Source organism: Triticum aestivum, chromosome 3D (assembly GCF_018294505.1).
Source record: "Triticum aestivum cultivar Chinese Spring chromosome 3D, IWGSC CS RefSeq v2.1, whole genome shotgun sequence".
Lineage (NCBI taxonomy): Eukaryota > Viridiplantae > Streptophyta > Magnoliopsida > Poales > Poaceae > Triticum > Triticum aestivum.
In genome coordinates this window covers 379,141,687-379,169,570 of record NC_057802.1, presented here as the reverse complement: position 1 = coordinate 379,169,570, position 27,884 = coordinate 379,141,687, and the positions used below count along the sequence as shown (strand labels likewise).

General features: G+C 42.9%; 1 protein-coding gene across 2 annotated transcripts; it reads left to right on the top strand.

The window, feature by feature from the left end:
- Positions 1–15,524: 15,524 nt before the first annotated feature.
- Positions 15,525–27,351, top strand: LOC123079015 (ABC transporter G family member 32). Of its 2 annotated transcripts, XM_044501684.1 has the most exons (23): positions 15,525–15,933; positions 16,054–16,174; positions 21,229–21,317; positions 21,406–21,490; positions 21,594–21,753; positions 21,831–21,907; positions 22,027–22,080; positions 22,190–22,280; positions 22,438–22,739; positions 22,838–23,119; positions 23,209–23,522; positions 23,669–23,829; positions 23,953–24,056; positions 24,133–24,289; positions 24,387–24,634; positions 24,714–25,046; positions 25,133–25,423; positions 25,516–25,599; positions 25,702–25,835; positions 25,921–26,148; positions 26,238–26,409; positions 26,577–26,831; positions 26,943–27,351. In XM_044501684.1, exons 1-23 carry the CDS (start codon positions 15,614–15,616, stop codon positions 27,201–27,203), a joined length of 4,323 nt encoding a protein of 1,440 aa, XP_044357619.1. In that variant the 5' UTR covers positions 15,525–15,613; the 3' UTR covers positions 27,204–27,351. The 2 variants fall into 2 exon arrangements, with proteins under 2 accessions (XP_044357619.1, XP_044357620.1); XM_044501685.1 differs by lacking the exons at positions 15,525–15,933; positions 16,054–16,174 and adding an exon at positions 20,024–20,818.
- The last annotated feature ends 533 nt before the right edge of the window (positions 27,352–27,884 follow it).

Here is a 27,884-nt window from a genome sequence, read left to right as displayed (position 1 = left end):
AAGTTTTTTAAATCACGAATTAGTTATCTCAAGTATTCTAAAAAGCTGACGAAATCGAGAAAATTCATAAATTAAGAAAAATCATCAATTTTGCAAAAATGTTCAAAAATTGGAAAAAATGTAATCGATTTTGAAAAAAAGAAATCAATTTTGGAAACTAGCTAATCCATTTTAAAAGAGTTCGTTGATTTTGAAAAAATGTTCATCCATTTTTTAAAAAAGTTCTTTGATTTTGAAAAAAAATGTTCTTTGTCTTTGCAAAAAGGTCATCGATTTAAAAAAACCAAAATCTAAAAAAAGTTCATCAATTTTGAAAAAAATCAATGATTTTGAAAAAAATCGGCAATTATGAAAAAATTTCGTAAATTTGAAAAAAGTTTAACGACTTTGGAAAAAAGTTTTGTCGATTTTGAAAAAGTTCATAAATTTAAAAAAAAATAAAGGAAAATAAAAGGAAAAGCAACTATAAAAGAAAAATAAATTGAAAGAAAATAAAAAGAAAAGAAAGAAGAAAAGGGAGAAGTGATCATAACAAGCGTCGTGGCCCAGGTTGGTTACAACAGTTTAAGGAGATCCCTGGCTTGGCTCACCAGACACGCACATTTTTCTGTTTGCGATTAACACCTTAACGGGCGCAATGGGCGTCGAATAAGGAATGTCGTTTAGTTGAGCATGTTGGCTTGGCAGGAAACTACTGGTGGGCTGATAGGATCTAGCAATTTAGGCCCATTAGCTTGGATTACACAATAAGAATAGAAATATGATGTTATCTAAAAAAAGAAATATCATTAGGGAGATTCAGCATCATTCATCTATCTTTAGCTGTAATTTTATTTCCGAGAGCCGTGAGTCGAACAATGAAACTCATAGTCTAGCCAAGTTTTCGCATTCATTAGATTAGGGGCGCCATGTGTGGCTTGAGCAACCCCATGATCCGAGATGTATTCCACAGTCTATGGCATTTGATCAATAAAGTTGGTTTACCCCCTAAAAAAATCTAAAAAAAGAAATATCATCTCTGCACTAAAGGGGAATTGGTAGGTTTGTGTCACCTCCTCCATCGGTTATTTCCTCCCCATGCCCCTCCCCCTTTGGTTTATTGTTGACTTTTTTTATAATATCAACCGATGCCGCACAAAGTAAAAAACCAAAATAAATAAAATAACTTTCAATAATCTAAAATAATCTGCATTTTCCTAAAACCATGTTGTGCATTAACTCAATCAAATCAAGTCTTGCCAAAATCTCAACTAAATCAAAAAATTATTGTCTTCCCCTACCCACACCCAAATCATCATGGGAAAATAGAAAAATTACAACCAAGTCTGTGGATCACCAAACAACGACTACTAGCACTACATGAGCGAAGTTGCACCACCATCACCATCCCTCCCTCACCGGAGTCGGGCAAACCGTGTTGTAGTAGACAATTGGGAAGTCGTCATACTAAGACCCCATAAGACCAGTGCACCAGAGTAGCAACCATATCAGCAATATAAGCTCCCCATAGAACTAAGCAATATAGCAAACAAAAAAGTAAAGCAAAGGAGTAGGATCTACACTCCTTTACTTTACATCACATTCTATCTCAAAACTATTGCAGAGTAATCCTATCTTCAAATCAATGATTCTAGATTAAGTCATGCAATTTTAATTGCACCACCAAGCATACTTGTCATTTTAACCAACAATGCCAACTACCAATTATTGTTCAACTCTCCAAACAAATATAAGTGAAGCAAGATAGTTCTTATTGTTTCTAACATGATTACCGCCATGCTCTAATAAGTTCAAGTGAAGAAATACAACAATTATATAAATGCAAGGACTATGGATAACTCCCAATGCATATTTATCAAGACAACATGATGATTGATTTTGATCAACAAAAGAAAAAATAAAAATAAAAATACGCTCCAAGTATAACACACATCATGTGAACAAATAAAATCGTAGGTCTAACTGAGACTAACCGATAATTGTTGATGAAAAAAGGTGGGTTGTCTTAAGGGGCATCACAAGCTTAGATGCTTGAGACTTTTGAAATATTACCTACGGGTGACTTGGGCATCCCCAAGCTTAAGCTCATGTATCTCCTTTATTCTTCACATATCATAGTCTCCCTTGGGTCTTAAAAACTTCATTCACACAAAACTTTGCAAGAAATTGTGAGATAGATAAATGCAAATAAATTAAAACTTTAACACCATTTACTGTAGCAAAATAAAAAAATTATAATCCAACTTGAAATACTACTACACATGTCTAACATCTCTATCCCCTGAGATACATTAAAGGAGTAAACATAAGCAAACAGTGCAACTATAACAACAATCTGTCAAAGCAGGACAGTCTGTAAAGGGGGAATTTATTAAAATACTTCTATAAATCCAAGAAAATATGAGACATTACCATGTAACAAAGAACTTATAAATTATTACCGTGTCAAATTTCAGATTTTATCATGTTCTGACTATCCGTTAATATTCATGACATAACGGAGAACTTTCTGTTTGTGTCTTACTAAGCCTAAATTGGAATATTGTATGGCCATAATGCAAAGAGTAAAGAGAAGATTGGTTGGTTGCTCTAACTTGTTATCATGTGGTGAGAAGTTGGTGCCGGAATCTGTTTTCTCAAATCTCCCAATCTTTTATGTGAGTTCTCTATCTTTTCCGTTTGGAGTGGTTGATCAACCCAAGAAGTACTTAAGGCACTGGTTTTGGAGAAAGTATGGCATGGAGGATAGATGTCCTGCCTTGATTGTTTGATTAAAGTTTGTCTTCAAGAAGAGCAGGGAGGATTGGGAGTGCTTGATTTGGCCACTCATAATAAATGCCTCCTCATAAAACACTTGCACAATTTTTAAATTATTGAAGATTTGATGTGGGTCAAGTTAATTTGGGAAATTCACTGTGAGGGAAGATCCATTACCACTAGACAAGTGGGTTGTTTTTGGTGGAAAGGCATAATTAAGTTCATTCCACAATTCAAGCAGGTAGCAAAATGCACAGTTGGGCAAGATAGTTATATTATGTTGTGGAAAGGCAGTTGGAATGATACCCTCCTTAAACACAAATCTCTAGAGCTATTTTCTTTCACCCTCCATGAAGACATTTCTATGAGCATCTAGACAAAGAAACTTGGTTGGCAACTTTCACACTCCTTTGTGTTTGCAAGCCTATGACAATTCTAGCAATTTCAGATTATGATCCAGAACATTCAGCTCCATAAATGTCCGGAAATATTTTGTTGCCACCCATGAAGCACATTTTTATCCTTGGAAGTCTTCTGGATAGTCTTCAATCAGAATGTGCCAAATTTTGAGACAAGATTTAGAAGCCCATTTCATCTTCACGTCATTGTGGAAGAGTGTTGTTATTCTTAGATATAAAATCTTCTTCTGGTTGCTTTTGAACCTAAATTCAAAAAAATCAGCCAACAGAGGCCTATCAGTTTTTGATGAAATTCTTTTGAGCTTGACATCTTTTTTTTGGAAATGGAGGAAGACCCCCGGCCTCTGCATCTGGACGATGCATACGGCCATTTTATTAATTATTGACACAAGACCTTACAAAGTCATACATCAGTAAGACTAAAGCCACCGTCTAAGCAACATCTGTCGCTACTTCTATCCAGTTGATGAAGGGGCGCAGATAGTCTAGGTCTACTACCCAACAGACCTCGCAGCCAAACCTAACATCTAAGATCTGAGGTCCCAACCAGGACGCCTGCCGGGTATGGGCACCCACCAGTCCGGCGTGCTCCTCAACCAGGACGCCTGCCGGGTATGAGGCCGCCGCAGCCACCTGCCACCAATCCATCTTCAAAGCTATACTGCTGCATCAACCTTGCCCGGTCTCGCTGCCGTTGACGCCACCATGGCACCAGACAGCTCCACCGCCCTGCGCTCGTCCATCTAGCCGCATCCATCATCGATATGTAGCCGTACCATGCCGCCAAAATCATCGTCATCGACGCGGAAGATACAACGCCGCACCACCTGACAACCTCCACACCGTCGCCACTGCAGGAGGTACTCGGAGCCCACCATCCACATCATCTCTCCCCCGAACAGCAGGTCCTCCCAAGACGGCGCCTCCATGGAGGATACGACGCGTAGGACGCCGCCGCCGCCCAATCCAGAATGAATTTTGGACTTTCGTCCGGGATGGGTTCGGAGGTGGATAGGAGAGACCTCGGCTTCGCCTCCACGGAGGATAACGGCGTTGAGTGACGTCGCCGATGCCGGGCCGGCCTAGCCGACCAAAGTTTCCTCCGGTCCCCATCCTATGCCACCAATCCTCCGCTTGCTCCGGATCCGGCGACAAGCCACGATCCAAAACCTGCGAAGATGGAAGATCCATGGGGTTCGACCCACCGGAAAGGAGGATCGAGAAGAACCCGTTGTAGATCTCCAGACGCCGAAACCAGCAGTCCGACGTTGCCAGTGACGACCAACATCACCCCGCGGCGGCCGACGGAGTCCGAAGCCAGGATCCAGATGGATCCGATCCGGATCCGGCGACACCCGCGACCACCGGGCAGTTCCAACGCAGCCACCACCTCGCGACTCGTAGACCGCCACCACGGCGCCGCACGACGTCGCCGGGAGACCCGCCGCCGCGCCGCCGAACCCCACGTTAGCCCGGCGCTCCTCTCATCCCCACTGTCCCGCGCCAGCCAGAACGAGATGGATGGGAAGAAGCCCCGCCGCCGCCCAGCCGGCTAGGCTTCGCCCGGCGGCGTTGCGGATGGCGGCGAGGAGGGAGAGGGGCGGAGGAAAGTGCGAGGAGCGGCGGCTAGGGTTTCTCCTCGGGTCGCCCGCGGGGGCGACGCGAGGGGGCGAGGGGGCCCAACGATGTACAGAGCTGCGCCAGGCACTACTACCTGTCCTTGGATGCAGAGCAATTCTTGGATATTCAATCATGAACTACCCAATGTCATCTCCTGGAGATTTCTGCTCAAGAGTGACCTCGTGCTCACATCCCACAAAATTAAGAACAAGTATGAAGTAGAGTTCAAGAATTGGATTAATTGTTGAGCACCTCAGTTAAAGATTATATCTAACTTTATGATGTCTCCTAGAACTGATGTTGGATGAGCCCAAGGGCTCTTTTTGCCTTTTGTTTTTGTATATATATATATATATTTATTTTATATTACCGTAAAACAATAGTTCTACGGTTGAGAGTTCAAAAAGAAATAAAAACTCTGATAAGCGGGTAATTAACTTTCGCCTAAGGAGAGGCTGAAGAAGGCGATCTGGCCGGTCTCCTCGGACTTAAAAGTGTTTGTAGCTATGGTATTGGTCTGATCCGAAGACCAGTGGGTTTGTAACTTCCTCGGAAAGAACACTGGTAAAAAAAAGCCCTTTAGTCCCGGTTCGCAACAGCCTTTAGTCCCGGCTGTGCAACCGGGACTAAATATGCGCGACTAAAGACCCCCCCCCCTTTAGTCGCGCCTCTTACGGACCGCGACTAAAGGCTTTAGTCCCGGTTCTTGTGGCTGACCGGAACTAAAGGCCCGTCCACGTGGGCGCCCGTGGTCTGTCGGGGCGGAGGACCTTTAGTCCCGGTTCTCGTGGCCAACCGGGACTAAAGGCCTCCTCCGCAGGTTTAGGGTTTTAGCCCCCCTAAACCTGGTTTCTTTTTAGTTTGGAGTGTTTTATTTCTTTTATATTTTATTTTGTGTTTTATTTTAATTTTGATAAAGTTTCAGTACACATATTCTACGCTACTATATACATGCATATGAAATTTCAAACAAAAAGAATTCAAGAGGAATATATAATATATATTCAATCTCGGGTGACCATATGCAACTTCGAACAAGTTTCCATACACAATTAGGATGGATGACCATATACAACTTCGAACAAGTTTCAATCTCGGGTATGCATATAAATTTCTTCGTCCTAGGTATAGTGTTCTCCTTTAGGATTGATGACTTCCCTCATGAAAAATCCTGCTAATTCTTCTTGAATTGGTCGGAAGCGAGCTTCTGGACTAAGCCTCCTCCGCAAGTTATCCGTCGCGTTCCACACGCTATCCGATGCCTTCCGCTCAGAGGTGTGTCTCCGGATGTTCTCACAAACATAGTATCCACATAGATTGGTCCCCGGTGGCTGCTTATCCACATTAACTAACCTTCTGAAATCTAGCTCATGTTTGAATTCACCGACAATTTCTTCTGAGAACCGTCTCCAAACCCTACAGGGCAAAGAAAATTAAATGAACAAGGGAGTTATTAGTTACTTGATATTAGGAAATGAACAAAAGAGACCGATCGATATAGAGCTCAAATGATTGAAAATAATTACTTTTGCAGCATTTTTCTCATGTCGGCCCAACGCTTTGGATCCGAATCCATAGAGTCCATGATTAGAACTCTGGAGGTGTGAAGTTCAATATTTAGCAGAATCCAGTGGAACCTGCGGACACGTTACATGCACAGTCATGCATAACTCATCGATTAGACATACCATGCATGGAGTAAACAAAAGAGAATGGGCACAAGAGAGAAACACTCACCCAAAATGGTAAGGAAATAGAATATGACTTTTGAGTTGATGCTTTCTAAGAAACTTGTACAAGTCTTTCTCCACGTCTTCGGGGTGATGTTGTAACACATGTCCATTAATGATATGTGGGTCAATGAACCCAACATCATGGATGTTTCTTATTTTGCATTCCCAAATCTTCAATCTGCATAATAGCGTACGCAACAATATAGTTAGGACAATATATATATATATATATAGTGCAGGCAATGAAGAACGAGATGAGGTAGAAATAAATCACTTACAGAACGTAGCAACTCAGCATAGATTTGTCGAGGTCGCGCAGATTGAACAGCTGGAACAATTCACTCATATGAACTTCTACAGAGTACCGTTTGGTGTGATGCTCATCTGTAACATCCGCATAAACATATTCTTTGTCGGCCCATGTTATGAATTGCTTGTACCAACGTAGCAGATTTCGCATTTGTGGTGGTAGACTCTTTTCCCGCGCAGGCTCGACGAGAGGCCCATTCCGCACATATTGTAATGCTATCTCACATACTGGCGCATCCTCAAGGCCTAAGAAGGCACGAAGAGTCAAACCCATCTCGGACGCTTGTTTCATGGCACTCGGTACAGTCAATCCAAGTGCTGCCGCAGCTGCTATGATCTCGGGGTCCTCTTCCGGACCGGCTTTCACTATGAGCGGGGGGATCGATTGTTTCTTCTGCATCCCGAGCTGGTCAACTTGTTTCCCGCTTTTTTTACTTTCTTCTTTCTCCTCCTTCAATATTTTTGCTTGCCTACGAAGTTCATGTCCATAGTCGTCAGGCATATTCAGCTCGGCTTGGGACGGTGTCGTCAAAAAATCCTTAGCCCACTTCTTTTGCTTCTCAGTGAATACTTGCTTGGGCTCAGGCTCTTTTTTCGCCTTCATATCCGCCTTCCATTTCTCATAATCAGCAGACGCGGCCAATTTGGTTTCAGCTTCACTAAGTTCCCCAGGCCTTGGGAGGAGAGGCTTCAGTGATGGCTCCGGTACCCTTGTGGTCTTAGGTACATAAGGGTCTGGGTTAATAGTCCAGGAGCGGGTTTCCTTGCTGTCCGCCTGCTTCTGCTTCTTCGCCGGAGGTGGATTGGGGGGCGTCGTACCCGCCGGAGGAGGATTGGGGGGCGTCGTACCCGCCGGAGGTTGTGGATCGGGGGACGGCGTCGAATGGCGTGAAGGAGGTGTAGGTGAACCACCACGACCACCACCACCGCCACCACCACCACCACCACCATCGGAGGGGGGTGGACTTGCTAGCCTTGGCGCCTCTCCTGGAAACACTATGTACTTCTTTTTCCATAGAATGAACTGGCGCTTGACATCTCCAAGTCTTCTCTCCCCTTCGGGTGTAGGTTTGTCAATCTCCAGGTCCTCAAACCCTTGGACTATGTCTTCCACCGTGACACGAGCATAGCCATATGCAATGGGGTTGTTGTGGTGGAGTGCTCCAGGTGTACAGGGTAAAGCACTGCCGCTAGCTACCTTCGTGGAAACGTTCCCCACGGGATAATGCAGATCACATTCTTTCATCTCCTTTACATCATCCACGGGGTAGTGAGGCTCCGGTGCACGAATCTCGATCATCGGTGCACTACCACCAGGCGGGGCATCCGTGGAAGCCACGCTGCTTCTCCGCTGCTGGCTTCCGCGATCCGCTTCATGATCTTCATGCGGCCCTGCAGCCGATTTTTCTTTCACTAGTTCATGCACGGTCTGCTTCAACTCATGGAGTTCCGATGCAAACTTCGTCATAAGATCTGCATCCCGGTCCGTCTTTCTCTTACGGCTTCTGTAACAGTATGGGTCATTGTCCTGGGAAAACCCTACTTTCCACGGAACTTTGCCTTTGCCTCGTACACGTCCTCCGTGTTCATCATTCCCGAGGGCTGTTGTCAGTGCGTCTTTCTCTCTGTTGAACATGATCAAGCCCTCTTGAGCTTGGGTCATTGCGTCAATAAGGGCTTGGGTGGGAGCAACCTGTCTCTGCCGGTGAACACACACCCCTGTCTCCGGGTCTAGCGATCCCCCATGCCCGTACCACCAGCTTTTGGCCCTTGGGTCCCATCCCTCTGTACCTAGAGGGATTCCTCGCACCCTCAGGTCCTCCTCCATCTTCTGCCACCTAGGCTCCGAAAGGCGGTATCCTCCTGGCCCCATAATATGATGGAACTTTTTCTTACTCGCATTATCCTTATTTTTTTCGATATTTCCTTGAAATGCTCCGATTGCTTTTGCCTCACAAATTCTGGCCAATCATCTTTCAGTTTCTCATGTTGTCCATTGAAATCCGGAGTCTTGCCCTTGTTGACATAGTCACGGGTTAATTTTTTCTTGAAGTTCCGGAATGCTTCGCCCATCTTCTGAAGAGCGAACTCTTTAACTAGCCTCCTCCTCTGACGTCCACCCGGAACCTCGTTACCGAATTCATCGACTTTGTTGTATTCCGGAGGTAGAATGAAATGTTCCATAAGCTTTCTCCAGCAATCCTTTTTCGTTCTCTTGTCGACAAAACTGAAACCAAGACGTGCCTTCTTTGGCTCCTTCCATTCCTAGATGGTGATCAGGACGTTGTCTCTAACAACGACTCCGCATTGGTTGATAAACTTTGAGGTGTGCTGTAGGGGCTTGCCGGTTTCACTGACAAACTCAATGGCATATGTTTCTCCTGTTTTCATCGCCTTGGATTTGCCACGCTTTGTCGTACTCGATCCGGAGGGCTAAAAAAAGAAAGAGAGTCGCGCGCGTTAATACATATGTATTCACATTTCAGTAAGTTTGTATCACGAGAGGCTCAATGTATATATATACCTCGCCGGAGGTGGTTGCTACTTGCAATTCGAGATCGTCGTTTGTTGACGGTTGACCTCCGTCGACAATGTCCGTTCCTTCACCTTCTTGATCATCGACAATCTCTGTTCCACCGTCAAGGTTCAGAAAAGATTAGACTACATCCTCTTGTTGCTCATATTCTGAGCCCGGCACATAAGGAATCTCGTTGTTGATGATGCCCATTAAATAACGTTCAGCCTCCGGATCCCTAAGCGGCTCGGCTCTATCGTCCGCCATATGTCACTCCTGCATGTAGTAAAAATTCTTTAAGTATAAAGGAATTAAAAAATAAGATTAAGGGGACATAGAGGAGGAGGAATTAAAAAATAAGATTATTGAGCACTGCCAAGTATTTTGTTTTGTTTTCTTTGTTTTTCTTTTTGGTTTTCATTTGGTTTCTTTCTTCTTCCTTTTTTCTTCTTTTTTTCTTCTTCTTCCTTTCTTCTTCCTCTTTCTTCTTTCTTTCTTCTTCTTCCTTTTTCTTTTTTCTTTCTTTCTTCTTCTTCCTTTCTTCTTCTTTTTTTCTTCTTCCTTTTTCTTTCTTCTTTCTTTGGTTTTCATTTGGTTTCATTTTTTTCTTCTTCCTTTTTCTTTCTTCTTTTTTCTTCTTCCTTTTTCTTTCTTCTTTCTTTTTTTCTTCTTCCTTTTTCTTCTTTCTTTCTTCTTTCTTTTTTTCTTCTTCCTTTTTTCTTCTTCTTCCTTTTTCTTCTTTCTTTCTTCTTTCTTTTTTTCTTCTTCCTTTTTCTTTCTTCTTCCTTTTTCTTTCTTCTTTTTTTCTTCTTCCTTTTTCTTTCTTCTTTCTTTCTTCTTTCTTTTTTTCTTCTTCCTTTTTTTCTTCTTCCTTTTTCTTCTTTCTTTCTTCTGTCTTTCTTCTTTCTTTTTTTCTTCTTCCTTTTTCTTTCTTCTTTTTTCTTCTTCCTTTTTCTTTCTTCTTTCTTTCTTCTTTCTTTTTTCTTCTTCCTTTTCTTTCTTCTTTTTTCTTCTTCCTTTTCTTTCTTCTTTTTTCTTCTTCCTTTTTCTTTCTTCTTTCTTTCTTCTTTCTTTTTTCTTCTTCCTTTTTCTTCTTTCTTTTTTTTCTTCCTTTTTCTTTCTTCTTTTTTTCTTCTTCCTTTTTCTTCTGTTTTCTTTTGTTTTTCTTTTGTTGTTTTCTTCCTTTTTTCCTTTTTCCTTTTTTCTTCTGTTTTTTTCTTTTGTTTTTTTCTTCTGTTTGTTTTTCTTGTGTTTCTTTTGTTTTCTTTTTTCTTTCTTCTTCCTTTTCTTTTGTTTTCTTTTTTTCTTCCTTTTTCCTTTTTCTTCCTTTTCTTGTTTTTCTTCTGTTTTTCCTTTGTTTTCTTCTTCCTTCTTTCTTCTTCCTTTTTCCTTTTTCTTTCTTCTTCTTCTTCCTTTTTCTTCCTTTTTCTTCTTCCTTCTTCTTCTTCTGCCGGCGCGCGGAGGACGGCAGGCAGGGGCAGCGGGCGGCGGGCGGCGCGCGGGCAAGGGCAGGGGCTGCGGCGGCGCTCACTGTGGACGGGGGCGGCGGCGCGCAGGGCTTCGGCGTCGGCGTCGGGGCAGGGCTTCGGCGTCGATCGGCGTCGGGGCAGCGCTTCGGCGTCGAGAGAGAGGAGAATGGGAAGTGGCGAAACTGCGAAGTGCAGTATATATAGACGTACCTTTAGTCCCGGTTGGGGAGGCGGACCGCGACTAAAGTTGTGTCCCTGCTTGCTTACGATTGTGCCGTATCCATGGAGCATCCTCATCATTTAACTTAATGCTTGGGTCAGTGTTCACTTTGAAGGGCGGAATTTCACCAAACATATTATAATCTTCTGACATGTCTGTCTTGTCCTCCACTCCCACGATGTTTCTTTTCCCTGAAAGAACAATGTGGCGCTTTGGATCATCGCATGATGTACTGATCGTTTTCTTATCTTTCCGTTTCCTCGGTTTGCTACTCATGTCCTTCAAATAAAAAACCTGAGCGACATCTTTGGCAAGGACGAATGGTTCGTCAAGGTAACCAAGATTGTTGAAATCCACCATTGTCATTCCGTATTGCTCGTCCACCTTTACCCCACCTCCTGTTAGCTTGAACCATTTGCACCGGAACAAAGGGACCTTAAAGGAGGGTCCATAGTCAAGTTCCCACATCTCCTCTATGTAACCATAATATGTGACCTTTCGCCCATTCTCGGTTGCTGCATCAAAGCGGACACCACTGTTTTGGTTGGTGCTCTTTTTATCTTGGGCGATGGTGTAAAATGTATTCCCATTTATCTCGTACCCTTGGAAAATCGTTATAGTCGAAGATGGTTTCTTGGCCAACATGTACAGCTGATCTCCAACATCATTGTCATTCATTAAATGTTTTCGCAACCAACTGCCGAAAGTCTCCATGTGGGCCTTTCTAATCCAGGATTCAGGCTTCCCCGGGTTGTCCGAGCGTAAAATATTCTTGTGTTGCTCGAAGTACGGAGCCACAAAGCTGGAATTTTGCAGAACTGTGTGGTGTGCTTCAGTTATGGAATGGCCGTCCATACATATCGTGGATTTCCTTCCGATCTTGCCTTTTCCACTTAGTCTCCCCTCGTGTCGCGATTGAGGAATACCAATCGGCTTAAGGTCAGGAACATAGTCAATACAGAACTCAATTACCTCCTCATTTCCATAGCCCTTGACGATGCTTCCTTCTGGCCTAGCACGGTTACGAACATATTTCTTTAATACTCCCATGAACCTCTCAAAGGGGAACATATTGTGTAGAAATACAGGACCGAGAATGGAAATCTCTTCGACTAGGTGGACCAGGAGGTGCGTCATAATATCGAAGAAGGATGGTGGGAACACCAACTCGAAACTGACAAGGCATTGGACCACATCGTTCTGTAACCGTGGTAGATCTTCTGTATTGATTACCTTCTGAGAGATTGCATTGAGGAATGCACATAGCTTCACAATGGCTACTCGAACATTTTCCGGTAGGAGCCCCCTCAAAGCAATCGGAAGCAATTGCGTCATAATCATGTGGCAGTCGTGAGACTTCAGGTTTTGGAACTTTTTCTCCGCCATGTTTATTATTCCCTTTATATTCGACGAGAAGCCAGACGGGACCTTCATACTGCTCAGGCATTCAAAAAAAAATGACCTTCTCTTCTTTGGTAAGAGCGTAGCTGGCACGACCTTGAAACCATTCCGGATGCCAGTCATCTGGGTCTTTCAAAAGTTGCTGGTCCTGCCGTGCTTCCTTTGTATCATTTGTCTTCCCATACACGCCCAAGAAGCTTAGCAGGTTCACGTAAATATTCTTTGTAACATGCATCACGTCGATTGCAGAGCGGACATCTAGGACTTTCCAATATTCTAGCTCCCAAAATATAGATTTCTTCTTCCACATGGGTGCGTGCCCGTCAACTCCCCGCGGAACTGATTGTCCGCCAGGACCCTTTCCAAAGATGACTTTCAAATCCTTGACCATATCAGATATCTCAGCACCAGTACGTTCCGCAGGCTTCGGCCGGTGATCTGCCTTGCCGTTGAAATGCTTGCCTTTCTTTCTTACGTTATGATTTCGGGGAAGAAATCAACGATGACCCAGGTACACGTTCTTCTTACAATTAACCAAACGTACACTTTCAGTCTCATGTAAGCAGTGCGTGCATGCATTGTATCCCTTATTTGTCTGTCCCGAAAGGTTACTGAGAGCAGGCCAATCGTTGATGGTTACAAAAAGCAACGCTCGTAGGTCAAATTCCTCTCCTTTGTGCTCATCCCAGACACGTACACCAGGTCTGGCCCACAACTGTAAAAGTTCATCAACTAATGGCCTTAGGTACACATCGATGTCGTTCCCGGGTTGCTTTGGACCTTGGATGAGCACTGGCATCATAATGAACTTCCGCTTCATGCACAACCAAGGAGGAAGGTTGTAGATGCATAGAGTCACGGGCCAGGTGCTATGGCTGGAGCTCTGCTCGCCAAAAGGATTCATGCCATCAGTACTTAGACCAAATCTTATGTTCCTTGCGTCAGCTGCAAAATCTTTGAACACTCTGTCGATCTTTCTCCATTGCGTTCCATCAGCGGGGTGTCTCAACTCCCCGTCGGACTTACGGTCCTCTTTGTGCCATCGCAACGACTTGGCATGCTTTTTGTTCATGAACAGATGTTTCAACCGTGGTATTATAGGAGCATACCACATCACCTTGGCGGGAACCCTCTTCCTGGGTTTCTCGCCCTCAACATCGTCACCAGGGTCATCGCCTCTGATCTTATAACGCAATGCAGTGCATACAGGGCATTCATTCAAATTCTCGTATTCATCGCGGTAGAGGATGCAGTCGTTAATGCATGCATGTATCTTCAGAACCTCTAAACCTAGAGGGCAGACAACCTTCTTTGCTTCGTACGTACTGGCGGGCAACTCGTTATTCTTCGGAAACATATTCTTCAACATTTTCAGCAAATTTTCAAATGATGAGTCACCTACACCTTCCTGTGCCTTCCATTTTAGCAAATCCAGTGTGCAGCCTAGCTTTTTCAGACTATTATCGCATCCTGGATACAACGACTTTTTGTGATCCTCTAACATGCGATCCAAATTCTCCCTATCCTTGTCAGTTTCGCAGTGTCTCCGTGCATCAGCAATGGTCCGACCAAGATCATCAGCGGGCTCATCATGTGCCTCTTCTTCACCTTCACCTAACCCTTCCCCACCTTCAGCATCATCCTCCATGAAAGTATCACCGAAATGATCATGATAGTTGTCATCGATATCATCCCCTTCTTCATCTTCTTCCATTCTTACCCCTCTTTCTCCATGCTTGGTCCAACAATTATAGCTTGGCATGAAACCGTGCCGAAGCAGGTGCATGTGAACGTCTCTTGAGGAGGAGTAACCCTTCTGATTCTTACAGACAGCACATGGACAGATAATAAAACCTTGCTTCTTGTTCGCATTTGCCACTACGAGAAAATCTTTCAAACCCGTAGTGAACTCGCCGGAGAGTCGGGGACCGTACATCCATTGCCGATTCATCTGCATTATTATTATTATATAAAGTATATAATTAACCATCATGCATTTGTTAAACTAACTAGCTAGAAATAATACAAATTAAACAATGAACTACACACATACATATTTTATCAATGACACATGAAAGGTTCAAATTGCTAACCGCGATCGTGGAGGAAAATTAAATGAGAAAGCTCAAGTGTGGCTCGGACACTTCATATCATGTTTGTTTCAGGCTCTCAGGCATTTCATCGAACACCTTGTGTGCATAGGAGGAACCAAAAGCAAACCCACCACCCCCTTCTGAAAATTGTGAAGTGAGCTGAGTGAAGTGAAGTGAGCTGAGTCCTATATATAGGGATGAGCCTTTAGTCCCGGTTGGCCTGGCCAATCGCGACTAAAGGCCTTCGGGGACCTTTAGTCCCGGTTGGTCAGGCCAACCGGGACTAAAGCCCCTCCCGTCCGCCAGCTGGATGGGCCTTTAATCGCGGTTGGGCCTTCAGGGACCTTTAGTCCCGGTTGGCCAACCGGGACTAAAGCCCCTCCCGTCCGCCAGCTGTCGACCGAGCGCGCTGGGCCCAGATAGTTGGTCGCGGGTCTCCTTCCGAACCGCGACTAAAGACCCCTTTTGTCGCGGTTCGATTGTTTTGAGGACTAATGGGGGCGTATGGAAGCCTATTTTTCTACTAGTGGAACTCGTGGAAGCCAAATATCAACTCCCTGCGAGCGACGTCATGCATGGTCGTCCATATATAATTCTGTTTTGGAAGATTCACACAGCGTCGATTTTACGGCGGTCGGGCGGTCAGCAGGAAGATGGTAAATGGTTCTCACTCTGGTGCCCTTGCGCGCGCTGTTGTGGCTTCGGACTCGGTAAAATGGAAGGAAAATGATCCTCGAGAAAACAGAGCAGACGGAGTCAGCGGCCAAGTGCGCATCAACTAGCAGCCAGACATGGATGCATGCATTAGAGGTTAGACGACGGACGCCCGTCCCCATACGTTCTTATGGCGTATGCGCACGGAACCTTCCTCTTGCGCACGCGTCCATGTCAAAATTGAACGCATGCGGAGAACATATCTTCCGTCGCCTGCGTCTGCGTGTTTATATAGCAGCTTCTAAACCCGGTGCAAGATTTAACAAATGCAGCGGCAGATATATATATCTCCAGAGAGCTAGCTCAGACAGAAACAGGAGCAGAGTGTGCAGTTAGTAGAAAAGCAAGAACAAGATAATCGGTATGTCCAGGGAGATCCATAAGATCGCGAGCCTGCGCCGGGACAGTTGGCGAAGCAGCGATGACGTGTTCTCGCGGTCGTCGTCGCGCTTCCAGGACGAGGAGGACGACGAGGAGGCTCTGCGGTGGGCGGCGCTGGAGCGGCTGCCGACGTACGACCGCGTGCGGCGTGGCATCCTGCTGGCGGAGACAGGCGAGAAGATCGACGTGGACGTCGGCAGGCTCGGCGCTCGCGAGAGCCGCGCGCTCATCGACCGCCTCGTCCGCGCCGCCGACGACGATCACGAGCGCTTCCTGCTCAAGCTCAAGGACCGCATGGACAGGTTCGATCGTTACGCTAAGCTAGTGTTACCATGTCACGAGCTCACGCGCGCGGGCATTGTGTCACGCACACTACCTATACCGATACCTGCTTACGTAGTAGTGCGTGTCTGTGTGTGCAGGGTAGGGATAGATTACCCGACCATCGAGGTGCGGTTCGAGAAGCTGGAGGTGGAGGCGGAGGTGCTCGTCGGCAACCGGGCCCTGCCCACGCTCGTCAACTCCGTCAGGAACACGCTGGAGGTAAACGTCCAACAACTTATATGGTGGGTTCCATATATACTGTACTTCTTTCCATGCATCGTCAGCGTTTCACTAGAAAAGTCATGACAAATTTTGAAAAGAAATTGACCATATTGGTACGTGTTACACACATTCAACATCGCAAGTCCAAACTCAATACTTATATATAGCTAAAAAGAGGCATAAGTTCAAAAGCAAAAGAAAAGTACTGAATTTAAATCGTGGTCAGTCAACATTGGATTATGGTACAACAAATGGCAGGATATCCTCTATTTTGTTTCTTGATTCATATTAATTGTCGTGGCCTTGGTGCAACTTTAGTACAAGTTGTATTAGAGCTGCGACAATTAACATGGATCGGAGGGGTACTGAATTTGAATTGTGATCGGTTAACTTAGATTATGGTACAATAAATGGCAGGATATTCTGTATTTTGTTTCTTGAGTCGTGGATCGAATAAAGTTCCTGTTGCAAGAATTTATAGCAATCCATTTACTGATAACAAAATAATAATATATGAGAATAGTAAATCATCCACATCCCCGCCGTATATGAAGATGTAACAGTAAATGTAGAGCAGCTGCAAGTTATAGTTATTGTGACCTTCTTGCTTTAGTGGGTGACATGTTGCTAAAATCATTAAAAATAGAAATTGTGACGATGATGTGGCAATCTTGTGTGTACTGCCTACCAGTAAATGGAAGGTGGTTGCACATTATAGTGCCTTGTGACCATTTGGATTTGCTGGAATGTTTTGTTGATTAAAAAGTTAAAAAATATAATTGATGAAGATGATTGTGTACCAGTCTTGCATTTGTTGAAAAAAGGGATGACTTACTAGTTATATAGAATTTTCGCGATAGTCCAACTGAAAAAGCGATAGTCCAACTGAAAAAGGTCACAATGCTGGGAGTAAAACGTTTTAGAGCTCGAGCTCCATGAAGCTCTTTCTATGAAAAAAAATCATATTTAAAAGTTTTACAAAGTTGTAAAAGAGTCACACATGCATATGGATGTATTCAACATGTGTGTAAAGTTTCATGGTGGATGTATTCCACATGTGTTGTGAGCACTAGTGCAGACGCACGCGTTAAAAAGAGCCCATCGCACATGATATTACAAACTGAATGGTAAAACAAATATCCAATTGCCTACAAATCAAATTAATGACTTAAATATAGCAAATGAACCCTAAAAATGATAAATTTTAGCGTGGAGTATGTTAGGATGTATGTCCAGTGTAGAAAAAGTTTCCAGGTCAAATGATAAAACAAATGTCAATTCACCTTCAAACCAAACGCATTTCCTCTATAACCCACGATTCTTCTGGGAAGATGGTTCGGTTTCTAAGTAGTATACACACCAACTTATGTGAAATTATCTCAACTTTTTACCACAGCCTATTGAGGTCGTATCATCACACCATGCCAAGTTTCATGTTATTTATACTTTATTTGCATTATTTAGAACTAAAAAAACCAATAAACTCAGTGTTTGTGGTCAACTCTTCGCACATAGTAGTTTGGAATTTCTTTTCATTTCTTATATATTGAATACAATTATAATCAATACCCTAAATATGATTTTAAAACCATTTTTGTGCAATTGCATGTACTCATAGTTAAAATTTGAATTATATCCATTAAAAGCCTAGAAATCGACTTAATGACTAAAATATAGCAAATGAAGCCTGAAAAATGTCGACTTTTAACATGGACAATGATATGGTGTATGTTGAGTGTATGAAAAGTGTCAAGGTCAGTCAACGAAGCACATGTAAATTCACCTTCAAACCTGATGCATTTGCTATCGGAACCGCGATTCTTCCTCCCAAATTGTTCGGTTTCTAAGCAATGTACACACCAACTTTTGTGAAATCTTCTCCATTTTTTACCACATCCTATTGAGGTCATATCGCGACTCCTTGCCAACTTTCATGTTTTTCGGACTTCATTTACATGTTTTAGAATTAAAAAAACAATAAGCTCGATGTTTCTGGTTGACTCTTGACACAAAGACGTTTGAAGTTTCTTTTCATTTATTTTATATGGCATACACAAGTATAATAAATACCTTAAATATTATTTTTCAAACTAATTTATGCACTATTGCATGTACTCATAGTTGAGATTTGAATTTTATCCATTGAATACCTAGAAATCAACTTGATGACTTAAATAAAATAAATAAACCCTGAAAAATACCAAATTTTAACATGGAGGATGCTATGGTGTATGTTGAGTGTAGACAAAGTTTCAAGGTAAAAAACTAAAGCACATGTCAATTGGCCTTCAAAGCCGACACATTTCCTCCCGAAACCACAATTCTTCCTCTTATATGGTTTGACTTCTAAGAAGTGTACATCACAACTTTCGTTAAACCTTCTCCATTTTTCCCATGACCTATTGAGGTTATATTAGGACACCATTCCAAGTTTCATGTTTCTAGACTTCATTTGAATTTTTTAGAATTAAAAAACCAATAAAACTAAATGTTTATGGTTGACTCTTGCCACGAAGATGTTTAAACTTTCCTTCCATTTCTTATGGCATACAAGTATACTAAATACCCTAATATGATTTTCCAAACCATTTCTGTCCATTGTTGCATGTACTTGTGGTTCAAATTTGAATTATATCCATTAAATGCCTAGAAATCAACCTAATGAGTTAAATATAGCAAATGAATCTTGCAAAATGCTAAATTTTCACATGAGTGCTGCTATGATGTATGTTGAGTATAGAAAAAAAGCAAGATAAAACGAAGCAAATGTCAATTTGCCTACAAACCTAAACAATATTTCTCTTGAAGCCATGATTCTTCCTCGCAAATGGTTTGATTTCTAAGTTGTCTACATGCAAAATTTTGTGACAACTTTCTCAATGTCTACCACAACCTATTGAGGTCATAGCATGCCACCATTTAAAGTTTCATAGTTTTCATGCTTCATTTACAGTTTCTAGAATTAAGATCCCGTTCCTCGATAAACTCAATGTTTGTGGTTGACTCTTGCCACATAGATGTTTGATTTTTTAAATTTCTTTATAAGGTATAAAAATATACAAGATCCTAATTAAGTTTTTCAAATAATTTTTGTGCACTATTCATGTACTTGTAGTTCATATTTAAATTATATCTATTAAATGCCTAGAAATCAACTTAATGACTTAAATAACAAATGGACCTGAAAAATAACAAATTTCAGTATGGAGGATGTCATAGTGCATGTTGAGCATAGAAAGGTATCAAAGTCATACAATGAAGCAAATGTCAATTCGCCTTAAAACTCAAAAAAATGGGGTTGTACATTGCTTGAAAAAATATGTTCGGCATTATACACAGGTGCGTTTTTTCTAACTGAGCACGATAGTAGGCTACATCTACACATGCCTTTCTTGTAAAAAGCATGTATAAGATATCACATGTGGTTGCGTTTTTACCGTGTGCAATGGTGGGCTACATCTCATATATTTTTGCTGCAAAAACCGTGTGTAAGATATCACACACGGTTGTGTTTTTTATAACCATATGTGATGCTGGCTACATCACACATGTTTCTTTACAAAACCATGTGCAAGGCATCACACATGAGTGTGTTTTTAAAACCATGTGAAATGATAGGCTACATTGCACACATTATTATTATTTTCATAAAAATTGTGTGCAAGGCATCGCACACGGTTATATTATTATAACCGTGTGCGATGTTGGCTACATCACACACCACTTTTTCTAAAATGTGTGTGATATTTCGATATGGCACACGCTTTTATTGAAGGTGTGTGAGATGTGGACCCCACCTGTCATTGACTACATGATCATGTTCTTCCCATCTTTAACTTCTTGCCCATTACCTGTTCGATGTATTGCCGTGGAAGGAGAGCAGCCTGACCTCGCCGCATGTGGTTGGGCCAGCTACAATCTGGGAGCAGCAGTGGGCCAGTGGCGATGATGACTTGAGCTTCACGGCAGCGAGCCTTGAATCCCAGTCGACCATGGGCGCTGGTTCGTCCCCGCCCAGCACGCACTGCGCTGAGCTGGACGCCGTCCACCAAGCTACCCTGCGCACACAGGGACGAAGACGCATGCGTTCCCATGGATGCCCTGCGCTGTCTGCGGCGGGCGGCAGCGGCGTCGCGCCGAGCTGCTCCGCTAGCCGCCGCACGAACCGCCCCTCAACTCGCCGTTGCTCCGCCGTGCGTCGGACCGTTGGCCACGGGCGCGCTAGCAACGGCGACGCTCGACAAGGGCGGCCCCTGCTGAGCACGAGCAGCCCGAGACCACCGTCGCCTCCACAACCCCAGAAGAACACCATGGGCGCCGCCCGAGCTACTCCCTGCCGCGGCTGCATCTGCCGGCTCCATGGCGCGCCGCCGGCGCGGCCTCGCCTGTGCGGACGACACGGGCTCGCCTGGTCGTGGCTGCGGTCGAAGGCCAGCACCAAGCCCGGTCTACCCCGAGAGCACGACACCCTGGCGGCGAGCAGGCGACGCCCATAACCTGTTTGTTGAAATGCCCAGAGAAAAAGGAGGAAGAAGTAAAAAAAGAAAAATGCAAAAGAAAAAACCCTTGAGTCATTGACAGGTGGGACCCTCGTCCAACTCAGCAGATTGTCCACGCAAGCACGCCACGTCAGCCTGACAGGTGGGCCCAACTTGTCAGTTTCGCTGTTTTCTCGAGCATATCGGACAATCAGCGCTCTGCGTTAGTCGTTAGGCACGAAGTTGGTGGTTCCTTGTGCCCTACCTTAAATATGGTACTAATAAGTTGTTACCCTAGCCCCAAGTGTGGTGGTTTTGGGTAAATAACTCTCGCTGTAACGACCAGCAACTGCCACTGTGCCCTCTATGGCATCATGACATCATTGAAATCACCATTCCTGGCAACAGTCATCACATAGCCACCGCGAGGCTCTATGGTATTTAATAGAGCATATGTTGGACATGGCCAACTTCATGTATAATGTTCTTCGTTTGCCTATGTGATTGCATGATATGCAAAGATTTATACCTTCGCATGTGCTAAGGTATTCTCTTGGTGGTGATTTTCTCTAGGCTATCGGGCATGCTCTCCACATCTTTCCCCGAAGGAAGCATTCGATGACCATACTCCATGATGTTAGTGGGATCATCAAGCCACGGAGGTGAAACAATTAACACTATGTTTTGAATAATGCCAAACTGCCCGTCTCGGTTCTGCGCTAACAATCCATGGTTTTTTTTTTTCTGTAGGATGACTTTGCTATTAGGACCTCCTGGGTCTGGCAAGACCACGTTGCTCTTGGCATTGGCCGGGAAGCTTGACAAGGAGCTCAAGGTTTGCAAACCGCATGTTATGTTTATTTCTTGAGCTATAGATGGATACTCTAGTAGAGTTAACATGGATAAATCCATTTTGGGTGTTTTTCGCTATCGGACAGGTTTCAGGTAAGGTTTCCTACAACGGCTATGAGATGAATGAATTTGTCCCTGAAAGAACAGCTGCGTACATTAGCCAGCATGATCTCCACACTGGGGAGATGACTGTAAGGGAGACCTTGGCCTTTTCAGCACGCTGCCAAGGTGTTGGCTCTCGATATGGTATGAACTTGAATGAATAATAGTATAACTGAGACCAAGTAATTGGTTGTTGAATTTTGTTGTTCTGCTTCTTCTAGAAATGTTGACTGAGTTGGCAAGAAGGGAAAATACAGAGAACATCAAGCCAGATAATGATATCGATGTTTATATGAAGGTGAGGTTGTTTTCACATAAGAGCTCTGACAACGAACATTTGGAGATGATTACTCATATGTATTGTGTTTTTTATTAGCGGGGTAACTACAAACTTAAGTATTTAATCTACTTATGTAGGCCTCAGCAATGGGAGGACAAGAATACAACGTTGTTACAGAGTATATACTGAAGGTACAACACGCCAGTTGTAGATTTAATGCTAGAAATAGAAGGATCGTTTTTATTGGGATATTTTCTTCTTAATCGGCTCACTGTCTGCTACTCTGTTACAAACCCGCAGGTGCTAGGATTGGATATCTGTGCTGACACAGTGGTAGGAAATGACATGTTAAGGGGTATATCCGGTGGACAAAGGAAGCGTGTGACAACAGGTATGCTTAATGGTAGAATGGAATTTTATATAATAAGATTTTTGTGTTGTTGATATACACAAAACTTTGAGATTTTTAGTGACATTATAAAACGGCTTTAAATCATATGTATCATCTTCTTCAAGAATTAAGCTTCTTATAAATCTCCAATTGCTAGGTGAAATGCTTGTTGGTCCAGCAAGAGCTCTGTTCATGGATGAGATATCTACTGGGCTGGACAGTTCAACCACATACCAGATTGTGAACTCCATTAGGCAGACTATCCACGTCCTTGGTGGGACTGCTGTCATCTCCTTGCTCCAGCCGGCACCAGAAACATACGACTTATTTGACGATATTATACTCCTCTCTGATGGGTATGTTGTGTACCAAGGAGCCCGTGAACACGTTCTCGAGTTCTTTGAGTCAATGGGCTTCAGATGCCCGCAGAGAAAGGGTGTTGCGGACTTCTTGCAGGAAGTATGTGCATCATCTATAAATTGCTATGGCGTTTGATCGTTCTAATTTTTAAAGATGAAAGGTACTAATATATATCTTCATATGGATGCATTCAAAAGGTGACATCAAGGAAAGATCAAGAGCAATATTGGTATAGGAGTGACATGCCATATCATTTCGTGCCCGTGAAGCAATTTGCTGATTCATTCCATTCCTTCCACATGGGACAATTTGTTCATAATGAGCTTTTAGAGCCATTTGACAGGACCAAGAGCCACCCTGCTGCTCTTGCTACCTCAAAGTTTGGTGTCAGTAGGATAGAGCTTCTCAAGGCAACCATGGATAGAGAGTTTCTACTTATGAAGAGGAACTCATTTTATTTTATTTGTAAAGCTGCTCAAGTAAGTTTGTATTTTCTAGTTATTTTTACATTGCTAGGAATTATGGTGAAGATTGGCTAACATCATTCTGCACGTTTTCATCATTACAGCTATGTCTTATGGCATTCCTTGCGATGAGTACATTTTTCCGTACCAACATGCACCGTGACCCCACTTACGGAACAATATATATGGGGGCACTATACTTCGCCATTGACGCAATCATGTTTAATGGTTTCTCAGAGCTTGGCATGACTGCCACGAAACTTCCTGTTTTCTTCAAGCAGAGGGATCTTCTTTTTTTTCCTGCATGGGCCTACACCATACCAGCGTGGATTCTCCAGATTCCTATAACTTTTTTTGAGGTCGGAGTTTATGTTTTCACAACATACTATGTCATTGGATTTGATCCCAGCATAAGCAGGTAAGGTGCACCGGAACACATGCCTTCATTTCAGGGTAACCTAGAAGAGAGACAATCATTCAAAATATAAACTCTAGACAGAAATTTGATTTGCGTGGATGTAATTGAATTGATTGTTTCACTAATATTATATATGTTGTTCTCAGATTATTTAAGCAGTATATGCTGCTCCTTGCACTCAATCAGATGTCATCCTCACTGTTCCGCTTCATTGCTGGACTTGGAAGAGACATGGTTGTGTCTAGCACCTTTGGGCCCTTAGCATTGGCGTCTTTTACAATATTGGGTGGCTTTATTCTTGCAAGACGTGAGTTAATAAATTGGGTGTTCTGGTCACTTAAAATATGTTGCTATCACTACTTGCATAGATGATGTTAGGTGGTAACTGTTTTAACATATTTTCATCCAAATATTTCTTCATATGCTCTAGCTGATGTGAAGAAATGGTGGATTTGGGGTTACTGGGTATCTCCATTGTCGTATGCACAGAATGCTATTTCAACAAATGAATTTCTGGGCCATAGTTGGAACAAGGTAAGATCCCAACTAACCAGCAATAAAATTAGCCACTAGGAAATAGCAAGTTTGACATGGTGCCCAAATGTTATAGATTCTTCCTGGACAAAATGATACAATGGGAATTATGGTCCTGAAATCTCGTGGAATTTTTACTGAGGCCAAGTGGTATTGGATTGGATTTGGTGCAATGATTGGATACACACTCCTCTTCAACCTGCTATACACCCTAGCTCTTTCAGTTTTGAATCGTAAGTATTTTTTAGTAGACTGCTTTTATATCTTAAAACCACAATTTGATAATAAATATAGGTGACCTAAAAAGGTTAATCCGCTTTATTTTGACAGCACTAGGTGACACTCACCCAACAATGCCTGAAAATGCAATAAAGGAAAAGCACGCCAACGTAACTGGAGAAAATTTGGAAGATCCCGAGAAAAAGAAATGTAGAAAGCTAGAATTGTCTGGCGGCGCCAACCAAAACTGTGCGACCAGCAACGTGGGTTCTAGTTCAAGAAGGAAGGGCATGGTGCTCCCATTTGCGCAACTGTCACTAAGCTTTAACGCTGTAAAATACTCAGTGGACATGCCACAGGTATATTTCTTCATTAAATAATTAATGTACGGATTACAAATATATCTTCATAAAAATTTGTATTGTATGACACTGGCAGGCAATGTCGGCACAAGGAGTGACAGATGACCACTTGGTGCTTCTAAAGGGAGTTAGTGGTTCTTTCAGGCCAGGAGTACTTACCGCGTTGATGGGTGTGAGTGGTGCCGGAAAGACTACTCTTATGGATGTATTAGCGGGAAGAAAAACTGGAGGTTACATAGAGGGGGATATCACCATCTCAGGCTATCCAAAGAAGCAAGAGACTTTTGCACGTATATCAGGATACTGTGAGCAAAATGATATTCATTCTCCGCACGTAACTGTTTATGAGTCACTCGCGTTTTCCGCATGGCTGCGGCTTCCATCGGAAGTTGATTTAGTCACAAGAAAGGTTAGCTATCTAGATTGAAGCAATATCTAGTCTTGTTGTTTTACTTTAAATTAGTTGAGAACTTATGAACTGAACTCTGACAACAGATGTTTATCGAGGAGGTCATGGAGCTTGTAGAGCTCACCTCATTGTGGGGTGCACTTGTTGGTCTTCCAGGAGTTAATGGCCTATCAACTGAGCAACGCAAGAGACTAACTATTGCTGTGGAGCTTGTTGCTAACCCTTCAATTATTTTTATGGATGAACCAACATCTGGTCTTGATGCTCGGGCAGCCGCAATTGTCATGAGGGCGGTAAGGAATACTGTAAATACTGGTAGGACAGTTGTCTGCACTATTCACCAGCCAAGTATTGACATATTTGAAGCATTTGATGAGGTTGATATTTCTTGATCCCTATTTTGGATTCTTTCTTAAATTATTAAGCAGAGTTCATGCATTTACTATGCTGTCTGAATGTATGATTACAGCTTTTCCTAATGAAGAGAGGAGGAGAAGAGATATATGTCGGCCCACTAGGCCATAATTCCTCAAAATTGATTGAGTACTTCGAGGTAAAAAGAGAAGTAAAGTGAACTGTTATTACTGAGAAATTTACAATTATTACCAGCTAAATAATAGCAAAAGAAAAATCCTTTTTTTTTTGACTCGTACAGGGAATTGAAGGCGTCAGTAAGATAAAAGATGGATATAACCCAGCAACATGGATGCTGGAAGTGACATCTATTGTCCAAGAGGAGATGCTTAGTGTTGACTTCTGCGAAATCTACAGGCGATCAGAACTCTACCAGTAAGCTATCTTGCTATGAAGTTCAATTGATGATGTCTATTTTAGTTCCAATTTAATATGTTTAATTTTTTTCCTTGAATGTCAGAAGGAACAAGGAACTTATAGAAGAGCTAAGCACACCACATCCTGATTCCAGTGATCTCGACTTCCCTTCGCTGTACTCTAGATCATTCTTCACACAATGCCTAGCTTGCCTATGGAAGCAGAAGTTATCATATTGGAGGAACCCATCTTATACAGCAATGAGATTTCTCTTCACTATCATCATTGCACTACTGTTTGGGACAATGTTTTGGGGCCTGGGACAAAAAACGTACATCTTCTAACATTTATAACCTAACTTCTATCTAATTAACAAACATCGGATACTTATCTAAAATTTATATTCTTATCTTGGTACAGTAAAAGAGAACAAGATCTGTTCAATGCAGTGGGATCGATGTATGCCGCAGTTCTTTACCTCGGAATCCAAAACTCTGGTACCGTTCAACCGGTGGTGGCAGTGGAGCGCACAGTTTTTTATAGAGAAAGAGCAGCCGGCATGTATTCAGCTTTCCCATATGCATTTGGACAGGTATTTTGTCAAATACTCCAGATCTACTTGCATGTTGTATATACGACCGTAATTAAAGGAATCTTCTTTCGAATCTGCGTCATTTGAGTACAACTATCCATAACACCACAACACTATTTTGTCTGTTCGGGCTCAAGATCTAATGATACTGGTTTATCCTTCTGCAGGTTGCGATTGAATTTCCATACATCCTCGTGCAGACCGTGATATATGGTGTACTAGTCTATTCGATGATTGGATTTGAGTGGAGTGTTGCCAAGTTTTTTTGGTACTTGTTCTTCATGTACTTCACGCTTCTATATTTCACCTTCTACGGGATGATGGCGGTAGGACTGACACCAAACGAGAGCGTAGCAGCAATCATCTCAGGAGCGGTCTACAATGCGTGGAACCTCTTCTCAGGATATCTTATTCCTCGACCTGTAAGTATTATGTCATTGCATATTACTTGCTTTTGTGTGTGATTACTTGTTTTAGAATGATCATCATATTATTCTGAAATATATGGGTCACATATTTACCTTTTTCTTCAGAAAATTCCTGTTTGGTGGAGATGGTATAGTTGGATTTGCCCAGTTGCATGGACACTATATGGATTGGTTGCTTCGCAGTTTGGTGATATTCAAACGAAACTCGTCACGAAAGATCAAACTGTGTCCCAGTTCATCGCAGAGTTCTATGGGTTCGACCGTGACTTGTTGTGGGTTGTTGCAGTAGTTCATGTTGCTTTCACCGTGGCTTTCGCTTTCATGTTCAGTTTTGCCATTATGAGGTTCAACTTCCAGAGGAGATGAAGGAGAGGAGATGTCATTTTTCTGTATCCGGTTGTATTTGCACTGGGTGCACTGCTGATGCATAGCACCCGTTGTTAATGGAGATCACTGTAACCATTTGAGGTTTTTGTTCCATTCTGCAATAAAGATCCTTCACAAGGTCTTATTACACAGTGCTATTTTAGATTATCAGGAGAGGGCAAAGCCCTCCTGGTTTCATTAAAATTAAACCATCAAGTTCAGTAGCTATTACTACTTCGTACATGCCAAGCAATTTTAAAAGAACGGAATTGCTATTTTTCAGCCGGATGAAAACAATTGGCTTTCATCCGTTTTGTGAGCCGTGCGATCTCTGTGCCGAGATTAATGCAGAATTGGCGAGTTTTCTTATCGGGCCCGCTAACTTTCAGGAGACCCGTTATGTTTTCCCTCGCTCTTGGCCCTGTTGGCAGTTTCTTTTTTTCCTTTCTCCTATCTCTTCTTTATGCCCCATTGTTAGCTTCGTGTGTTGATCCCCTCACAGCTATTCGTGTGGATGTATTCGGTTGTGTTGTTTGTGGGATTGAAATTCGTCTGCTATCTGTGTCGGTTCCCCTGCAGGAGTGATTTGATCTGTTATTTGGGTTAGTTGGTGGGAGTTGTTTGATTGGGCTGTCTCGTTTAGTTGTAGTACTTTGTGTAAATGCACAATCGAAGATGCTG

Bases quoted from the DNA above. Each gene is read 5' to 3' on its own strand.
- LOC123079015 (XM_044501684.1), top strand. From the start codon at position 15,614: ATGTCCAGGGAGATCCATAAGATCGCGAGCCTGCGCCGGGACAGTTGG. The intron at 23,120-23,208 runs GTAAGTTTGTAT...TCATCATTACAG, and splicing joins TTATTTGTAAAGCTGCTCAA to CTATGTCTTATGGCATTCCT. The intron at 26,149-26,237 runs GTACATCTTCTA...ATCTTGGTACAG, and splicing joins TGGGGCCTGGGACAAAAAAC to TAAAAGAGAACAAGATCTGT.